This window comes from Gobius niger, assembly GCF_951799975.1.
Source record: "Gobius niger genome assembly, chromosome: 3".
In the NCBI taxonomy this organism is placed as follows: Eukaryota; Metazoa; Chordata; class Actinopteri; order Gobiiformes; family Gobiidae; genus Gobius; species Gobius niger.
The window spans coordinates 7,435,408-7,456,752 of NC_136854.1; the positions used below are offsets into that span (position 1 = coordinate 7,435,408).

Sequence of the window (21,345 nt, forward strand, 5' to 3'; positions counted from 1 at the left end):
TCTATTTTAGCCTAACTTGTGCATTACTTCAGCAGTGATTCATGTTCTAAGCCAGTACTCCATTGCAAAGCAAGTAATATTAACACTATAATATTGGTATGGAAGGGCTCCGGTTTAAATCAAAATGTATTTGTGAAGCGTCATTATTTATTAATGGATCAGAGATTGAAAGGGCACATAGGTATTATGATTGACGAACACCTGACCTATTGCATTGAAGTGTTGGGGAAGTGCCTGCAAAACTTATATTAATCCAATTTTCCATTTACAGAAAAGAGTCGTCAGTGGAAGTGGATACAGAGACCCTACTAATCCTATATATAATTGAAAACAAATGTCATGAATTCGTATAGTACAAACTTCTAAAAACGTGTAAAAAAGCTCATCTGGAAAGTTTACTAGACAATTTGCAAAACAGGTTTACCAAGAGAGAAAGTATATATGAACTAAAAGGAACCTGTTAATTTTGTGTTGATTGGGGGCAGACATTATAAGTGGAGGATCTTTATTTATATAGCGCCTTTCACAGACATGGCCACAAAGCGATTGAGAGACAATTGTACATTCACTCCATACTCGGTGGTGGAAAGCTACGTTTGTAGCTTCAGTTTCCCCTGGGGGAGACTGTCCAAGTTAATAATTCTTTCTGCTTCTGTTTCCAGCACATGTTAAATGCTGTTGGCGCACTTGAATTTTTAAATGAATGAAATAAATGATCAAATTAAACGAAAAATGAACTCAGTGATGTATCGTAGGTTTGCTGGACGCTTGAGCCCTAGGACAGCAAATGAATGGCCTCCAAACTTTTTGCATTTGGAAATGGGGACACCCAAGAGTTCTGATGGGTTGGTAGACTGTTACTAATTCGACGAGGTGAGTGGGGAAAGACCATTGATAGCCTTGAACATTAGGACCTTAAGCTCCACCCTGAACCACACCAGGAGCCAGTGGAGAGAGCGGAGTACTGGGGTGATGTGCGAGTGCTCGGGGTAGTGTTAAAACAAGACCCTGTCGAACCCATGTCTAATGCAGGACTAAACCACAACTGTCCCCTTTGTTTTATCTGGGATTTTCACAGTGTGCCTCTATGAAAGAATCACTCTGGAGCATGAAGGGTTAGTGAAACAGTAAGAGTTTGAACCCTCCAAGTGAATTTTGTGTAGACAGACATCTACAGACAGACATCTGTATCTGACCTTGATGAAAGTAAAATACTTACTTGAGCAAAAGGTGTGACGATAAAGTCCTCCGCTGTGTGTCTGAGGAAAACAGGAGCAAATAGTGACTCATATGGACTAGTGCTGCAGTCTACTTGTATTGGACTTTTCACAGCACAGGCATTATTATTATTGGTTTTATTTAGTAGGGACAGTGCAAGTTAATGAACAAGCCACACCGGGTTGTAGCCTTAGGCTAATTTCCATCCACTCTCATTCATCCTGGCCTATTGTACATGTTTTTAGTGGTAAAAGGAAACATACACAGACACGGGAAGAACATGCAAACTCCACACAGAAAGGTCCTGTCCTTGGTGGGAATTGAACCCGGACCTTCTAGCTGTGAAGCACAAGCACTAACCGCTGTGCTACCGTGCCGCATCTCTTCATGTAAACCTTACATGAGCTCTCCTGTAGCTTTACATTGTAAAGCACAACACATTAAAGTTTTGTGAAGAACTTACCCTTCGCTGGCGAGGGAGGAGTTACGGGAGGTCTTGGGAGACATGTCATAGTCGGAGTCGGAGCGGTACAGGAAGGACTCCCTTCTCTGGCCCTGGGGGAACGAGGTCTGCAGGGAGAGCCCAGGACTCTGACTGCGAACAGGGGTGTGGCCTGGGGAAACGCCGTTCTCTGTGTCATAACTGCGACAAAACATGCAGGACATGATTCATCAGAGTGTAGATCACGCAATAAGACTAAGAAGAAAATCACACAGGCAAACACCTTCTGAATCAAATAAGCAATATTGCAATATTTATGGGGAAAAATGGTTCTGAAATGGTTCAGCTCTCTCAAGATTGTAATACCAAGAGCTTGTTTTGACCGTGCCCTCATAAAAGCTTCAGAACCAAGAGGTTTACATTTTTAGTGAATGTACTTTCTTGAGTCATCTTCTGTAGTTGAAGTGTCGAGTGTTTTCGACACTTCATCCAGAAAGTTTCGTCAGTGCACTAAGGTTCAGCTCTGCCCGCAGCCCAGATATAGACCAGGAGGAGGAGTTCAGCTTGGCTACGTCCCTCCCGTCTATTAAGAGCCGTTCTTCCCTGAAGGTACTGTACATCTTTGTAATTGAAGTCTTTGTAATTCTGTGTCCTAATGACCTAGCTCACCCCTAAATTTCAGTCTGAACCACCCTAATCTCACTAATTATGCCTATTGACTGTCCTGGGCTGAGTTTCAGCCTCATCAACATGACAGAGCCCTCGAGATATGGGCTGTAAGAGATTTCTGTACACTGGAGAAAGATGAAATCGAAGTCCATCCATCCATCCATCAATCCATCCATCCATCCATCCATTTTCTTCCGCTTTATCCCGGGCCAGGTCGCGGGGGCAGCAGTCTCAGCAGAGATCCTCAGACTTCCCGAGGTGACACCAGGCCAGCTCGGAGACATAGTCCCATCAGCGTGCCCTGGGCCTTCCACAAGGCCTTGTCCCACTAGGACATGCCTGGAACACCTCCCGCGGGAGGCGACCAAGAGGCATCCGGAACAGATGCCCTAGCCACCTCAGCTGGCTCCTTTCGACATGAAGGAGCAGCGACTTTACTCCGAGCTCCTCTCGGGTAACTGAGCTCCTCACCCGATCTCGAAGGGTGCGCCCAGCCACCCTGCGAAGGAAACTCATTTCGGCCGCTTGTATTCGCGATCTTGTCCTTTCGGTCATTACCCAAATCTCATGACCATAGGTGAGAGTGGGAACATAGATCGATCGGTAAATCGAGATCTTTGCCCCCCAACTCAGAAATCGAAATCCTCCATTTGTTACACTTGTCATCAAAGAAGAAGCAACTTGTCGATTTTGAGTTGGTTTATTGTCTACAGACAACAGCAGGCATCGCTTTTCGGTCACGTTCACACAGTGCATTATTCAATGTACAACTTCTCTTGCTCGTGAGACTTCTACCACCCATATTGAACGACGAGCGCCCACTGGTGGCGCAAAAGTGCTATTGCTACTAGATTTACTTGCAACATACTTTTATAATTATGTATGCTATTCACAAGAAATTTGATGTATAATTTTACTCGTTCCTACACTCTCCCCTCAAAAATGTAATGTCGACCCGACATTATAAAACTTCTTCCCAAAGGCACTTGAATTTCAACAGTCCACAGTTAGTATCTCTGCATTACATGTGAGTAGGATATTACTAAGTAGGAGTCAGATTTTTTAGTCCATAAAGATGCAAAACTGGAAATAGTCCATAGTACATCATGTATCTCCTATTCTATGCAGAAGAGGTCTTTGTGCAAGATAACCGTCAACTGCGTCATCCACTGTAGTGAGTCTCTGCATCTTTCCTGAGAGTAAGGTACATATGTGGTCATACCGCCTTTGCTATGCCCAATCCCGTCAGACCTTGGAAGCTAAGCAGGAAGGGCCTGGTCGGTACTTGGATGGGAGACCGTTTGGTAACACCAGGAAGCCTAGCGAATGTAGTGAGTGAGTGAGTGAGTGGTTGGTGGTGGTCGGAGGGGCCGATGGCGCAGACTGGTTGCCTCGCTTCCGTCATAGTTATAGCCTACTACATTAACCAGTATGTGGATTATTTGCCTGTGTTAACCACTGAAAATCTTTTTTTTTAAATATATGAAGAGTTCATTTGCAAAAGCAGATATCTCCGTTTTGAATTTTTTTCAAAATCGTTTTGTATATTTGTTATTGCACGCAACAGATGCCACTTCTGAAGCTAAAGTTGAACAAGAACAAGTGACTTCATATTTTTATGGCACTGAAACATATCGGGTAATGAAAAACACTGCTATGTTAAGAGAAATGTTGAAGCATACGTTGAGTTTTTTCAATGGCACTTATCTGTTTTTGCAAATGAACTCTTCATATATATATATAACAAAGCAAGGGTAACTTGCTAATGAGTTTAACACAACTACTCATTCACCTTTTAAATCTTTTACCTCAGAACAATAACTTTTTCTAGTTATTACAAATCTTTGACTTATTCTTTAAACATGTGAAGAGCTAGGCTGGCCTAAGTAAAAATCAATCTCTGCTTTCTTATTCTGGAAGAATACCATGTTGTCGGCCTCTGGTGCCAGCTGCGCTTGTGTGTCGTCATCTGAGTCTTGGTCCTCATCCTCTATAGTTCTGTCATTATCAGGGTAAAACTCAGGTGCATCAGCTCTCAGTGGACTGTGACCTTGATTCCTTCTTGCTTGCAGTCCAACTATGGCGCTCCAGCTATCTTCATCCTCATCAGCAGTGCTGTTTCGTGTGTCCACTTGTCTTTGCTTTTTATTGTCTCTTTTCTCTCTTGGCTCTTTTGAGGAAGGCTCTACTGTTTCCACGAGGAGAAAGTCACAAGGTAGCAATAGGTTTCTGTGCATAATCCAAATGCGTCCTTTGCCATTTTCAAGTTTGATTTCTGGGCTGTCTGGATATTTCTTTTGAGTCACTACATGCACTTTATCTTCCCAGAAAGATCTTAGTTTTCCTGGTCCACCTTTCTCTGTTAGATTTCTCACAAGTAATCTGGATCCAGGAAGTAACTCAGCTACACCGTAGGTCTTTCTGTCATAAAGAGCTTTACCTCTCACTCCTTCTTTGTTAGCAGCATTTGAGGCCAGTTTGTAAGCTTCGGTCATTTTAGCCCTCCACTTTTCAGCATAGTCCTGGTGAGATGGGCTCTGCTCTTTTGTTGTGAGGCCGAACATTTAATCGATAGGCAGCTTCGGACTACGGCCAAATAGAAAAAATTTGGCGCATACCCCGTAGCCTCACTGCGCGTGCAGTTGTAGGCATTAACCACTTTCGCCAGAGAAGATTTCCAGTCTGCCTTGGCTGCTTCGTGCAAGTTTCTGAGCATTGCCAACAGGGTACGATTGAACCGTTCCACCTGCCCATTCTCTTGTGGATGGTAGGGCGTTGTTCGGGACCCTTGCACCCCACTGTACTTCTGTAGCTTGGCAAACAGTTTATTTTGAAACTCCTTACCCTGGTCATGGTGGAGACGTGTGGGAAAATCAAATTTGAGGGCAAAATCCCAAAATATCTTCTCGGCAGCAGTGTGCGACAGGGATAAGCGAGTGAAGTGGTTCATTATCACCAGGATATACTCATATCCTCCTTTGCATCGCTCCAAGTGTAGGAAATCAATGGACACTAGTTCAAATGGATAAGTGGTGACGATGTTAGTCAGAGGTGCTCTTGTAGGTCGGTTAGGACGTTTATTTTTCAAACAGCTGCAAACTTTGGTGATGTAGTGCTCAACATCTCTTTGCATGTGAGCCCAGACTCATCACTCGCTCTACCCCTAAATGGCCCATGTCTTCGTGTAGCTCTTTATACACCAACTTGTGAAACTTGTGGGGCAGGAGTAGCTGGTCATGGGATGCTGTACAAAAGTTTGTCATCACCAATGTATAGTTTGTGTTTTTGTCTGACCAGAGCTGCAATTTTGCTGTTCAGCTGTTTTCCACCTTTTGGCCATTGCTTTGACACCACATAACGCAACACCTCTCCAATCACAGTGTCTTCTTCTTGAGCTGCTTTTAGCACAGTCTTTGGTATTTCAACTACAGAGCTCACTTCCTGATCTGCTTCAGTAATGAGAGTGGAAATGGTGACTGGGCAGAACCATGGCTCATTCTCTTGTGACTTTACATGAACAGCCTGTGCCATACAGTGCATTACGCCAGGTTCAACGTCACATGTGCATTTGTTCATGTACTGCTCCATATATAGGGGCATGCGTGAGAGACCGTCTGCGTCTCCATTGGCTTTCCCAGGGCGGTACTTAATCACAAACTGGAAGTCAGCTTGCTCTGCTACCCACCTCTGTGTGGTGGCATTTAACTTTGCAGTGGTGAGCACATATGTGAGGGGGTTATTGTCTGTATAGATGGTGAATGACGGGGAATAGTAAAGATAATCCCGAAACCTCTCACATATGCCCCACTTCAGGGCAAGGAACTCCAGCTTCCCTGAATGAAGGTGGTAGTTTTTCTCTGGATTTGTGAGTGTCCTGGAGCCATAAGCTATCACCACCAGTTTTCCTTGTTGCCACTGGTATAGCACTGCCCCAAGTCCCTCTTGTGAAGCGTCACAGTGCAGAATGAACGGCTCTTCATAGTTGGGGTAACCTAGCACTGGGGGCTGTGATCTGCGATTAGGTGAAAGTAGACTGACACTGACTGTTTCTTTTTCCTGAGGCCCCTCTGCTTTAACTGCTAGCCTTGCCTCCAACTTCTGAATACTGTCAGTGACCAGCTTGTACAGGTCTTGTGGGTTTGCGTGTTTGGGCGTAGTTGTGACCGTACTGGCAGCCATGTCTACTTGTCCAGTCTTTTTAGCAGGTCTCTTCCCAGTCTGGCAATCTCTTGACATGTGGCCACTCCTCCCGCATTTAAAGCAGTGGTCACACTGATCTCCATTGTTGGCGGACTGACAGCTTTTGCAGCCTCGTTTCCTGTTGCCATGCGGGGTGTAGGTGGCTTTGGGAGACTCACGTATGGCCTTCTTAATTTCCTCCATTTCACCCTTCAGTTGTGTGACAATGTCTAGGAGCTCAGATTCAGTACGGGAAACTGTGTTTGAGGTTTAGTGGCTTTACCTTTTGTTGAAGGACGTTCTTGGCCTCCCACACTTCCCACCGTCGCCTCTGAGCCGGCCTGAATTTCTACTTGGAGTTCGCAGACTTTGGGTTCTTTTGTGTGCTTTTTGAACTTTTGTTGTCGTTCCCACTCAAGGCTGGCTGCTGCATTTGTTTTAGCTATTAGTAGCTCATCTGTGACTGCAGAATCCTCCAGGCAGCGCTTAAGTTGGGACTTGACATCAGCACTCATCAGTCCCGTTTCTACAGCCCTCAGAAACTTCCTCTGAATTAGTTCAGGGCTGTATTGCTCCTCAGCTCCAGGCTCTCTCGATGCCACCAAAAGTATTTCTTTTAAAGGAATAGGCCACCGTTTTTACATACTGAGATATGTTCTTACTCCTGGTATTACTACGCCTTACAATATAGTTCCCCCTTTTATCCGCTTAGAAAATCCACATTGTTTAATTTTGTGTAATTATACTTTGTAGTGTAACACTTCACGTAACCATATTTAAATAGGGAAAACGTGGAAGAGCTTGGTAGCTTCTATCTTAACCTGTTTTGGAGCTATAGTGGAGAGAGGGAGAGGCTAAATGCTAACGCCGTCTGCGCTGTGTTTACGTGATTGAAGGCACGGGGGAAGACCAGACAGGTCCTAAAGAACTCGTCAAAGCTAAGGTAAGAACATATCTCAGTATGTAAAAACGGTGGCCTATTCCTTTTACTCCATGGCACGAAACAGGAAATTCTGAGGTGACTCGTTACTTTCTTGTGTGAGGTTTATCAGGCGATTGTACAAGTCTGTGGAACTGTCCTCTTTGTAATGCCCTCGCAGGATTGTGCGCAACTGTGACAGGGTGAGATATGACTTATCTCAACCTCACTGTGATTTTTCTTTAGACTCATAGGGCCGGGTACCGTTAAACGGTACCTACTTGGTACCGACCGAAAAGCTCCGGTAGGGGGCGGTATCGAAAAACCTTTTTTTTTCGGCGCTAATTTTCGGTACTTTTTCTCTCCAAACGTCAATAAATGATCCGCAGTGAGTCTAAAAAAGCCTTAACTCATGAGCAGCTTCAGCGCGAATGCGGAAGCGAAGCAAAGCTGTAACTTACTAACACTTCAGTCATTATCAGAGATGGCAGAGCCGTGGTCTGAGCCAGGACTAAGCCAGGACTAAACCAGGACTTACAGTAAACTGGTTAAAAACCAGGACTAAACCTGGACTGAATAAGAATCTAGAGCTCTTAGACATATAGAAAAGCAGTGACAACACGGTAGTGACAACAAGAAACACATTGGCTTTACCTTTAGCTTTAGCCCCGCAGAGCCTGAAGTTACGCGCTGTTGTTTACAACTCCAGCTGCACCAAATGGCAGTACCGGAGCATTTGGAATCAAAGATTGTTTCTGGAATAGGTGAGCGCTCACTCTGCATTAGCCATTTTTGGAACAGTTATGGTGCATTTTCAGTGACAGAGTGAGCGCTCTCACTATGTAACAGATCTTTGACGTGTGAGGCGCTTTCACTGTCGAACAGCGCAGTGTGTTTAGAAAGGTTTAGCTGAAAGAAAACGGTGCCTGATGTGGATCTGGTCTGTTCCTGCAGCTCAGAAGGTAAAACATGTCCTTTCTCTCTTTTTATCACTGCTTTAGTGGGAATTATGCTCAAATTAAGCTACAGGTGACGCTGCTGCTCCTGTTTTCTGATGTGCCGTGTTTGTGTCGCTGTGCTGTTTGTTCTCCTGAACGATACTTTTTATACACATTATTCTAATTTAACTAAAATAACACAGGTATCGAAAAAAGTACCGTTAAGGCACCGGTGCCGAAAAGCAGGTATCATTAAAGTAGTGGTATCGAAAAAAAACGAACGGTACCCAACCCTAGGTCCATGTCAATCTGGTGAATGAGGTTGGAATAGGACAATTTATCCTTTTGACCCCTCTCTCCTATCTGACCATCCTAAACTCTCGTTTAATGGTCACTTCAGGTAGCCGGGGTGTTGGGGGGACAACGGGCTGTGCCAGAGTGGGGGGACTTTGTAGCTGATTTGTCACTTTTGTGGTAAGTTTTGCCATTTCCTCTTCCAGCTTTTTAGTAGAATCCAGGAAACTTTCTTGCAGGGCCGCATATTGCTTTTGTAAACTTGCGAGCGCCTCCGCATCCCGATTTGCCGCTGCCTGTGACGATTCACTTTGTTTTGAAATAGCTTCGGTAGCACATGTGATTAACTTTTGCAGAAACGTGCGTGCTACATCCACTTCTTCATTTACAATGACATCATCAATCTTTTCATCTATCTTTCCTATCAGTGTGTACTTTTTGGACGGCTTGACTGTGTCTATTTTTGCAACCAAACAGACCTCTTGTAGCTCTTCAGGCAGTAGCTGCACCAGCGCCTCACCTAGCTTGTCTTGCAGTAGCTCGAGCTCCAACATGTTTGCTTGTTTTTCTTTCACGCTCACCATCTTCTGAAGCACAGCTGAACCATCCTCTGCTACCAAATTTTGTTACACTTGTCATCAAAGAAGAAGCAACTTGTCGATTTTGAGTTGGTTTACTGTCTACAGACAACAGAAGGCATCGCTTTTCGGTCACGTTCACACAGTGCATCATTCAATGTACAACTTCTCTTGCTCGCGAGACTTCTACCACCCATATTGAACAACGAGCGCCCACTGGTGGCGCAAAAGCGCTAATGCTTCTACCGGTTACTAGATTTACTTGCAACATACTTTTATAATTATGTATGCTATTCACAAAAATTTTATGGGGGTGTATAATTTTACTCATTCCTACACATTCCTATTCATGGAGGGGTTCTCCTTTATAAAAAATGCTTCTTTGGCTCCTTGTTCAAATCAATGTTTTTTTTAAGCTAAAATGTTGATATCTCTGTAGCTGTAAAAAAAAATATATATATATATATTTCAAGCTTTACCCGGCAGAGGCAATTCCATGTATTTATGGTTTTCCTCTCAGACCTATTGTAAGCAGCATAGACTCCATCACCTATAATCTGGCAAAATACCTCAAAACCATCTTATCCCCGTTAGTTGGCAACACAGAACACCATGTGGAAAACACAAAGGAGTTTGTGGATAAGATCAAACACTTCCAGCTTGAAACAGATATGGTTTCTTACAATGTGACAGCCCTATTCACATTTGTCCCAACCTCAGCAGTTGGGAACCCCCAACCCCCAGGTTGAGAACCACTGGTGTAGGCTCTCAGTCCTACAGGTGTCCAGTCATCTTCTGTACTCTGTAGTTGTGTCGAATGCTTTGTCTGTCATCTAAAAGGTAAAATATACATACTTTTTTTAGCGTATATTATAATATTTTATTGTCACATGTGTTATTTTACCAGAGTGCCATTATATGTTCGTAATTTGATTAATTTTATTTTAACCATTTGTTTTTTCTTTGTTTTTTAAGAATTATGTAGGCTAATATTCCGATTTCTCACGGTGTGACCCGGGCGGGGGGTCACGAACCCCTTTAACTGTTATAGTGGGGGTCGTAGCTCCAAAAGGTTGAGAACCACTGGCCTACACAGACATTTCACATTTTCAAATTCAGTAATTCTTGCAATGTATTTTAAACTGATTTTATTTTAGTAGTATATTCTTTATGTGTTGCTTTACTGTTTTATCTTGTATAACGTTGGACAAGCTGTTTTCAAACTGCTGCTTTGGCTGGGGCAACAGTTTATTCAAATGTGCTGAAGTAAGCTTTGGCTCCTAAAAATAAGGAAACTCCAGCAGAGACTCCCAAGAAAAAGTATTTAGAAGGTGTATTGGAGTGTCTAGTTTGGCACTCTATGCATGGGAGCGAAAAAACAAGTTTTTCCGTTTTTGGCACTCCATGTGTTAAAGTGACATGATGCTCTTATTCTTGCACTTCCATAAGCTTCATACAGACTTGTTCTCAGAGAGGCCCTTCAGATTTGTTGAAGTTAAAACAAGGAATTTATGCTACATGTTTAAAGTATCATCTTTCGAAAAATATTTTACGTACAACAAATAGCAGCATAGGCCCAGAGCCACAGAGACTCTCTAAAACAGGCTGAATAGCTGTGGTCTGCAAACATTGCTCACCCCTTATGGAGTTTGTGATCATGGTGTGTCGGCCTTTCTACCTGCCCAGGGTTTGTGGCTGTCTACATCCTGGCCATCTCCAACATTAAAAACAGGAAAGAGGCACTGAATGAACTGTAGAGCGTTCATTCAGTGAACGCGCAGATGCCTTTCTGCGCGGGTTCAAATGCGGGGATTTGAACCGCATTTTCAACAAAATCTATCAACACACTGACTTTCCAACAAGGGGAAACAACATCCATGGTCTGGTTTGCACCACCAAAAAAGGAGCGTACAAGGTTCTGTTACTGCCATTATAAAGGCCACTGGTTAGAGTCACTAAACCAGTTCGGAAACAGATTAAAGTGTGGAGTAAAGACTCTTTAGAGAAACTCAAGGACTGCTTCCACACAACGGATTGGGATATGTTCAAGCAGGCTGCCACTCATAACAATATCGCTGATCTCCAGGAGTATACAGAGACTGTTGCTGCCAACATCACCAAGTGCACTGATGATGATGCAGACTCTAAGACAAGTGAATTCCTCAGGCTCCGGGATGCTGCCTTCAAATCTGGTGACAAGGAGAAACTGCGGACAACTAGAGCCAACTTGTCCCGCGGCATCAAAAAAGCCAAGAAGCAGTACTCTTAAAAGATAATGGATCACTTCAGTGACAGCAGAGAAACTCCGAGTGTGTGGGAAGTGATAAAGACCATCACAGACTATAAACCTCCTCGACAAACCTGTGACAGTGACACTGCTCTGTTGAACGCGCTGAATGAATTCCTTGCTCGCTTCAAGGCACTCAACAGAACCCCGGAACAAAAGTCAAAACCCCCTCCAGAAGACCAAGTGCTGAAGCCATCTCCAGAGAGTGTGAGAAGATCTCTGAGCAGTATCAACATACGCAAAGCCCCGGGTCCGAATATACCAGATGCCGCAGGCATTTGTTCAACGTGCCTCAAAGCAATAACCATCATTCCGGTACCAAATAAGTCACCACCCTCCTGCTTTAATGAAGCTCAGACCCTCTTGGGCCTTCCCGAGCTTGGCCTCCTGCTTCTCTGCTTCTTCCTTTTTCGAAGTGGGGCTCCCTGATTCCCACAATCCTACTTTCTTGTAAATAGGTCAGAGACAGAGCCACAGCCGAAGAGTTGTTCAAAATGCTGGACAGCTTCCTGACTGAGAATGGGTTAAAGTGGGAGAACTGCATTGGTGTTAGTAGTGATGGTGCATAGGCCATGGCAGGGATGAGAAATGGACTGGGCACTCATCAAGAAGGTCTCGCCTAAAGCTGAGTGGACACACTGTGTGATAAAGAGAGAAGCACTGGCATCAAGGCACCTTTGAATTAAGTGAAGTTATGACTGACATTATGGGTGCTGTCAACTTTAGTTGTCAACTTTAGTTGACAACACCGATAATGCACCCATCTACAGAGTAGACCACTAAAAACAAGAGTCTTCTCTGCTAACTGTGAGGAGATGGGAGCTGAACATCAAGCTGTGCTGTTTCACAGTGAAGCAAGGTGGCTGTCATGAGGAAAAGTCTTGTCCCAAGTTTTTGAGTTAAGAGAAGAGATAAGAGTGTCTTTGGAGCAGAAGCACAAGTCTGAAGTCGCAGCAAAATTTACTGATGAGAACTTTCTGGTGAAACTGGCCTACTTGAGTGACACATTTGGGAAGCTAAATGAACTAAATCTGCAGCTTCAAGGAAAAGATAAACATCTCCCTCAGGTCACAGACAAGATTAATTCTTTCACCCGAAAGCTTACAATGTGGGACAGGAAACTTGATGAAGGTAATACTGATTAATTCGAGAAGCTGCATTAATTTTTTGGCACTATTGGCTTTGATGCCACCTCAGTGATTCCATGTATTAAGCAGCATATTTCATCACTGATGGGATGCTATAAAAGTACTTCCCTGAGAACAGTTCTCAGCATGACTGGGTGTTGTGTTTACATGTAAGCCTTGTAATAACATAGTCATGCTTGACCTACAGAGGGAGATAGCGGTACAAGAGGCGGGACCACATTACACCGGTTTTAGAATCGCTGCATTGGCTCCCCGTGTGTTTCAGGATCGATTTTAAAGTTCTTTTAATGTTTTTTAAATGTCTTAATGGTCTTGGTCCTTCTTATCTTTCAGAACTGCTTTTACCTTACGAACCTTCACAGCCCCTCAAAGACTCATGGTGCGGCGTCTTTCCAATATTACGGCCCTCTCCTCTGGAACGACCTGCCGGAGGAGAACTGTGCCAGCAACTTTCTACATTGTGGAAGCCGGATCTCCTCTGCTGGGTTGGATCTGATTAAAGCCCTGGGTGTCAGCATCATTGATGGCAAAGTGATCCTCAACAAAGACTGTGTAAACACGCCAACCGCTGGTGAGCCCAAAGGTACAGTGCACCACATTGACTCCACTCCGGCTCAAACACTCGGATGTGTCAAAGGATTAATTCACAAAGTACAAGTCAACAATGCAGTGCGTCCAATGTGGCAAAAACTACAACGTTTACCACTTAGCATACGCAAAGCAGTATCTACAGAACTTACCCGACTAACTCCAAGCAGGCATCATTGAAAGAATTGATGCATCTGAATGGGTGAGTCCCCTTGTGGTGGGGAGAAAATGCCAAGGGTGTCTGCGCCAATGTGTCGACTTGCGTGAACCAAATAAAAGTGTCGTCATGGACTGTTACCCGCTTCCTCACATGGAGGACCTGTTCGCTGAACTGTCTGGTGCTACATACTACAGCCAGATCGATTTAAGCTCAGCCTACCACCAGTTGCCTATACACCCTGAGAGACGCAAACTGACTGTCTAATAATAATAATAATAATAATAATAACTAGAAATGCAATGGCTGCGCCATTGCGATTGACTGCGGAAGTGCGGGAAGCGAATGCAGAAATTGCATACATTGTTCAAATTGCATAATCTAATTTGCATAAACTGATAAAATGCATAAAATGTCATGTTGCATAAACTGCATAAACTGCATAAAGTGGTAAAATGCATGAATGGGTTAATTTGCATAAATTATGTAAATTGCATAAACTCTTTAAAATTCAAAAGTCCTAAATGGCATAAACTCTTAAGTTGCATAAACGGTTTAAAATGCATTAACTGGTTAAATCCCATAAAGTGGTTACTTTGCATAAATTATTAATGTTGCATAAACTTATATATTCCATAAACTGGTCAAACTGTTGAAAGTGCTTGATTGGCAGAAGCTGCACAAATGGCTGAAAGTCCTGGAGTCTCCCGATTGGCTGGATTCACCCCATACACACCAATGCAAAAATTTCAAACTCCCGTTTAAAAAAACTGGAAAACTGCAGAAGGAAAAATTTTTCTCAAAACCCACAAGTTGCATAAGCTGAACATGCACAAAGTGCAGAAATTGCATAAAATGCAGAAAAAAGTGCAGAAAAGCATGGATTTGCGGCAGCCCCATTATAAGTCAATGGGAAAAATCTCCGTCATTTTGGCCGATTGCGGAAAAAACGTAAGTTGCAGAAGTCCCAAAAGTAATAGCACCCTTCTCCTCAACATGCGGAACGTTTTGATGCATAACTTGCATAAATTGCACAAAGCATGAAGCTGCTGAAAGCTCTAGAAAATCGGGAAAAAGATGGAAGAGGAATAATAATAAAGAACATGAAAACCAATAATTGACTGCGGAAGAATTCCGCAGTCAATCAATAATAATAATAATAATATATTGAATAATTTTGTAATTTGGGTAAACTTCCCTGGCCACCCAAAGATTTGTTGAGAGGGTGTGCCAGCCGTGCAGCACCCTCGATATTGAAGCAATGTTGGGTTGTGACCAGTACGAGGAACACACAGAGAGAACTCTGTGAAGAACTCTGACAGAGGCCAACATGCTGCCATGCTAAGAACTCTGGCTATTTTCACGGAGGATGTGCGGGCCACTTACAAGCCACCTAAAAGGCCACTTGAAATGCAAAATGGTGCTCCAATTCAGTTTTTGATTTGTCCTGACGTCCCCTTTCACTGTCCCGAAGGGTTTGGGCCTACGCCCAAAAACGCGTGTTTTTATTTGAATAGGGGTCAACATTGAGGGGGTGCTGTAGAGCCATTTTGTTTTGGGCGTGGCCAATTCGTCCATTTTCATAAATCTTTACATGTAGCGGGTGAAAAATGTGATTGTTTACGGAGAAAAGTTGTAGAAAACCAAAAACAATAGTCCCCTGCAAGGGACTATTGTTTTTGGTTTTCTACAACTATTCTACAACTATTGTTTTCGGGCCTACAAATGAAGAGAAAAAAGCGAGATAGAGGCATGTTGTAACATATTTTTTCTTTGTTTTAATGTGTAGAACATACCTGCAACGTTTCAATTAAATCCCAATGAAATTTCAAAATGGCCGACTTCCTGTGCGTCTTTGTCACACCCAACATCTCTTTTACAACAGTGCCCTGAGTGCCTCTCAGTGAGGAATGGATGGAGTGTTCCTACCCTCACATATGGTCATGAGATTTGGGTAATGACTGAGAGGACAAGCTCACGGATACAGACGGTCAAAATTAGTTTCCTTTGCAGGGTGGCAGGGCGCACCCTTAGAAAGAGGGTGAGGAGCTCGGAGTAGGACCACTACTCCTTCATGTTGAGAGGGGCAGCTGAGGCATCTGTTTTGGATGCCTCCTGATTGCACCCCTCGGGAGGTGTTCCGGACTTGTCCCATTGGGAGGAGGCCCCAGGGAAGACTTAGGACATGCTGGAGGGACCATGTCTCTGAGCTGGCCTGTGTGATCACCCCAGAACAGCTGGTCAGCAGGAGGAGAAAATGGATGGATGGATGGATGGATGGATGGATGGATGGAACTTACACCATTATTTCTCTACCTGGGCATAATAACAAAAGATGCAATGAAAAATGCCATCTAAAGGCCTATTCATACTCCACAAGACGCAAGAACTTTGTTCTTGTTCTTGAGGCAAAAAGAACGAGAACAAACTTCGTCTGGCTCTGACATTTCATACCCCACAAGACGTGCGGTTGCCGAATTGCCACGCCCCCTTTTTCCGCAGCCAAAACAAACAAGGAATGACCGAAATAAAATTAGCCATTTGAGTTCAAACTATTATGAAATGTAACAGGCACGATATTGCAAACATTGTGAAGATTGACTTCATGTTTAGCCACATCCCCCGCTGGTAAATTATGTTAGAAAACGTTAGCGTTAACATTAAAAGCAGCTTACCTCCCTGTCACTCAGTAAATCCAAGAATCCAAGATTCTTCACCGAACATGTTGGTGACGTTTCCCGGTGTTTGATGAAAGTATAAGATGTACAAGCCTGGTGTCCCTCCATCCTCGAGCCTCAACCACTTCTTTTTTTTTTTAACTCTCGCCTCTTACACGCAGGTAGCGCCAGGCTCTTCTATTTCCTCTTCGTCCTTGCCCAGAACATCCGCATGTTTCTCCCCAGGACTTTTTTGCCATTTGCGTGTCCTTGTAATCCTTCAGAGAAGTATTTTACTGCCGCGAGCGGTGCTTCAAAACTATCCATGTTGTCTCCCGTTTGGAACATTGGATTCTCGCTTCCCGCCAAAAATAGCCCCGCCCACTAAAAATCCAGCCAATCACAGCCAGAGTTCTCACAGCCTTGCTGAAAAACGTTCTGCTGGACCGAGGTGTCCGCAAGAGCTGCTGAACAGGAGCCGCGAGAACAAAATGACGTCATTTTGTTCTCGCAGCTCAGGGTGCGAGAACAAAGTTCTCGCGTCTTGTGGAGTATGAATAGGCCTTAAGCTAAAGCTGGGCGATTTCCCCCCCCCAAAAAGTCGATTCACGATTTGATCACCCCCCCCCCCCCCCCCCCGGTTTGCCCTGTCGGTGCTTATTTTCCCGATAATGACCAGCGTTCTATACTTTATCCCGCTTATTATACGGCCATTTGCCAACTGAACACACACAACATAAACTTCGTACACTTTTATGAAGGTCGAAAGGTTTATTTAATTACTTCCGCGACAAATAGTTCCCAAAAGTTTGCGCGTTGCTCGGCAACGTTTTGCTAGGCTAGAAGCAGCAAGGCTAGTAGCTAGCCTAGCTACTTAGTTGAAGGCGCAGTTGGAGAGGAGGAATGGTGGTGAATCTCTGGGTAAATTGAAAGTCAGACTCACGCTAACTTCACGAGCGATTCCCCCAACTTCTCTCGCAGTGACGGGGACAGATAGTGTCCGCTACTACGTACGTGTGGAGTGATATGAAAGCACGAACTTCGTTGCCATTGGCAGCGGTCATTATTTTTTTTCAGAGGTCCTTTATCAGAAAATAATGACCGGTAGAACGTTGGGAAATCCCATTTAAATCAACGGAGCGTTCTACTTACGTTGTGAAGAGCCGTATAATGAAACAAAATAACTGTGAACTTTAAATATATATATTTTTTTAAATAGCCAAGTTTTAGTAGAACAAAATCAATAATTGTAGCAATATAGTGCAAACTGTAAACAACAACATCACCTATATCTGCAGTACCTACAGTGACTTAACATCATTCATTTGTTAACTCAAAGAAAATGCCACATTAGATCATTTTGAAAGTGTCAGTTCAGCATACATTCTTTTAACACATTGAGTGCTGCACGTTTTTTGGGGATTTAGCTGTTGAGTGCCAACAATCCAGACCATTCTTCACGCTATTTCTAGCACCACAGCATATTCTATGTTATGGCCATGGACACTTGGTACGGCTCATTTTTAAGACGAGAATCTAAGCTCTCCGTAGGTGAAAACAGTTTAATTCTACATACCTCGGTTCCCGAGAAATCAAAAGCTAAACAGAATTTAGTTTAATCAAACTCACGGCTTTTTTTCTAGATTCTGAGATAGTTAGGGTTTTACGCAACTCTCTCCTTTCTGATTAAATCCTCTCCAACTCTCACCACTATCCTCTCTGGACGGACACTAACGTTATGGGAAGAGGCAAGTGCCTGAATATATTTGTTTCAAGTCAATTTTCAACAATAACATTGTTGACACGTTTTGAAACAGAGCGTGTTGCCGCAGATCGATTGCCTTTTATGGCGTGTGCATTTAAACAGACTGGTTCTGGATTACAGACTTACCCCGGATGCTACTCCGCCGTCCTTTGACCGATTTTGACCATTTAAAAACTGAAAGAAGCGTTCAAATCTCAACTGTTTCAATATGTACACCGAAAGCTGCTCTGCCTTGTCAAAAGTGCACCAGAGAGCGAGAGAGAAATGTCGGGTTTACAGCTGTTAGCTACGCAACACCACGCCCCCGCGGAGAAAAAAAAAAAGGATAGAAAAGCTATAATATGTATAAAATGTCCAGATCCTGACTCTTCACAGGTTTTTGATCGTCATCTATTTCACTTCTGTTCATCACAGAGCTACCAAAATCACACATAAGGTGTATTAGAGTGTCTAGTTTCGTAAATAACAAAAAATTTGGCACTCAACACATGGGAGCAAAACATTTTTAACATGTACCTTTGTTGATGTCAACGACCTTTGTAATAAATGTTGGAAAAATGGGATAGTTGATACTACAACGCTCTGTGATTGATAAACACTAAGACAGCACCCCCAATTTGACGCCGGTGGCCTAACAGTGTACTGCATCCCTATTTACCATTGAGTGAACGGGAGAGAGTTAGTAATAACAAAAGTAGGTCACTCTCTGGCGAGCCACTTTGGGCGCCCCTAAGGGCAGAGGGCTAAAAAAATAATAATAATAATATTAATAATAATAATAATAATAATAATCTAAAAAATCTAAATCTAATCTAAAAAAATATGAATATATCTAAAAATATGAATCAATTTGACCTACCAACTCGATTTTAAAATCAAATCGATTTTTTTCCTAGCCCTAATCTAACATTTCCATACTATATGACTGGTACCCTAATGCGTGTATGGCCATGAATATCAATTTTGTCCTATGGATATCAGATTTCAAAAAGGTTGTAAAATGTGTAAATACTGTACCTAGAAATGTTGTATACAGAAATATATGCATCATGTGACTGCCTTGTATAATAAAGCACACTACAAAAACAGGTGTGTCAAATGCTGGCCTGAAATGTCACGTTTTTGGTGAGAACAACATTGAATTCAAGAGTTAATCACGCATTTGTTGGCTTTTTTTTAATTCACCACACTGCTTAAAAAGGGGATGTGCATGTTTTTTGGATTGTGCTATCTGATGACAAAAGGCAAATCATTTTCTTTATTGGAGATGTAAGAGGTGTGTACCGGTGTGTGTGTGGTGGGAGTTACCTGTCGATGTCGGCCTGGGTGATGGAGATGTGAGGGTTGTATACAGGCGTGTGTGGTGGGAGTTACCTGTCGGTGTCGGCCTGGGTGATGGAGATGTGAGGGTTGCATACAGGTGTGTGTGTGGTGGGAGTTACCTGTCGATGTCGGCCTGGGTGATGGAGATGCGAGGTGGTATGTGCAGGGGCAGAGTGGTGGGCCGCGACACATCACTCAGAGCTTCGGGGGAGCGAGTGCGGTCCCGGGGGCGGAGCCAGCAGGGCACCTGCGGAACACAATAGTGAGTATGTGGGAAGGCAGAGAGGCACAAACAAACAGTGTTTAACCATTATTTAACGGGGAAGTCCATTTGGCATTCAGAATCTCTCTTTCTGCGGAGTCCTGGCCCCAGAGGGGACCCTATTGTACATGTACAGGGTGTAATGGCTACTATCTGGTTGCCTGGCACGATACCATTTATTAGATTCTCGGGAAATCAGTCTGGGACCCCTTGGTTGAGCTGCATAGGCTAGAGCTGGGATGAACAAGCGGAGTGAAGTGCAGAGAACCAATAAGAGAAACACGAATGTGACGTAGATGTTATTAGTTTTTATTTATTTTTCTCTTTAACACATTTCTGTACTCCCTGATATGAATGTGATGAACAGAGGGACAAAACTATGGGTCTAAAACAAATTCAACTAAATCAAGACGAACGCTAAACCATTGAGTCTGAACCAGAACTAATCCATCTAAGAGAGGCCTGCAGAACGGAAGGTTTAACTTAACTTAATTTGATATGAGGAACACAACCCAGCGCACTTACAACAACACTATAACCACAGAAGCCCCAAAACAGCAGTGCGCTGTTTCCACAGTGAGAATCAGACACAACTCTCAACAAATGCATCTGTGCATTACATTTTGGCACAGAGTTAAACTGCTGCATAACATTAATTAAATCAGGCACACTGCGATCCTGTCAGTATTGCACAGTCAAAGATGTGAAGCTGCTCCTTTAGCATCTGCACAGGTTTCCTACAAAAAATACAATCCGCAAAAAGACAGTCCAACTTTTCCCACATCTGTTGCAATGTTTAATATCCATTTGGAAAAGAGTAATCAAGCTTCTTTTAATGGTTTTTAAATGTCTTAATGGTCTTTCAGAACTGCTTTTACCTTATGGACCTTCACGGCCCCTTCGCTCCTCCGGCAGGGGTCTCCTAGTTATTCCTAAGGTCAACAAAGAGACTCATGGTGAGGCGTCTTTCCAATATTACGGCCCTCGCCTCTGGAACCACCTGAGGAGGAGCTCAGGGCTGTAGAGAATGATCATGTTTTTAAGAGCAGGCTCAACACCCACCTTTTTAGTTTAGCTTTTTTTTTTGTTGTTGCTTTTTTTAGCTTATTTATTCAGTTTTTTTATTATTATTTATGTTTGTAATTATCTTATTATACTAGTTTTTAGTTAGTTTTGTATATATATGTTTTTATTATCATAATGTTGTTATTTGCATATTGCATTTTTGCATTTTTAGAATTTCCAGTGTTTCCTCTGAGGGAGCCCTCTGCCCCGGGAGCGGTGGTTGGCTGTAGCTGTGTGGGCACTGTCCTCTGGGTGCCCGGATGGAGGTGTGATGTTTCTGATGCACCTCCGTTGGGTGTCCGGTGGTGGTGCCCTGCGGCTGTGGCTGATGTACCGCTCCCTGATGGCATTTCCTTACCTGGTTCATCTGTACCCAGACCCAGCACTACGTCCATTATCTCATCGTGTGCGTCTGTCCGGGAATGTGCGTGTGTGTGTGCGTGTGCGTGTGTGGCTATGGGGAGGGGGGTGGGGTGAGCAGTGTTGTTGTCTGTTTGGAAGAGTGGGTGGTTGGGTGGGCGGGAACTGCTTTTAATCTGTAAAGCAATTTGTGTTACAACCTTGTATGAAAAGTGCTTTATAAATAAAGTTTTGATTGATTGATTGATTGATTGATTGATTGATTGATTGATAACGTATGACTGCACAAACATAAGTGCTCTGGGTGCACATGTCGCAGCAAACCAATGAACCAGGCCCACACGTGGCTGCAGCTTGAGTGATGCTTCACTCAAGCTTCAGGTCACTCCCGCCATGTCACTCCCGCCTCCCACACTGTGGTTGGACCGGACAAATCTGACCAAAGATTAGATCCCAAATGGGTCCCAGATCCTTCACTTGTATCTAATACATGGAG

At 43.5% G+C, this 21,345-nt stretch overlaps 1 protein-coding gene across 1 annotated transcript in view; it reads right to left on the reverse strand.

Moving 5' to 3' along the window:
* LOC306961006 (3',5'-cyclic-AMP phosphodiesterase 4C-like) overlaps positions 1–21,345 on the reverse strand; it is a gene marked incomplete at its 3' end in the record, with an annotated part of 49,664 nt that overhangs the window by 14,018 nt on the left and 14,301 nt on the right. The window contains exons 4-6 of the mRNA XM_079553615.1: positions 19,282–19,409; positions 1,682–1,861; positions 1,220–1,259 (exon numbers count right to left, since the gene is read on the reverse strand). Coding sequence (XP_079409741.1) covers positions 1,220–1,259; positions 1,682–1,861; positions 19,282–19,409 — 348 coding nt within the window. The remainder of the gene's footprint in view (positions 1–1,219; positions 1,260–1,681; positions 1,862–19,281; positions 19,410–21,345) is intronic.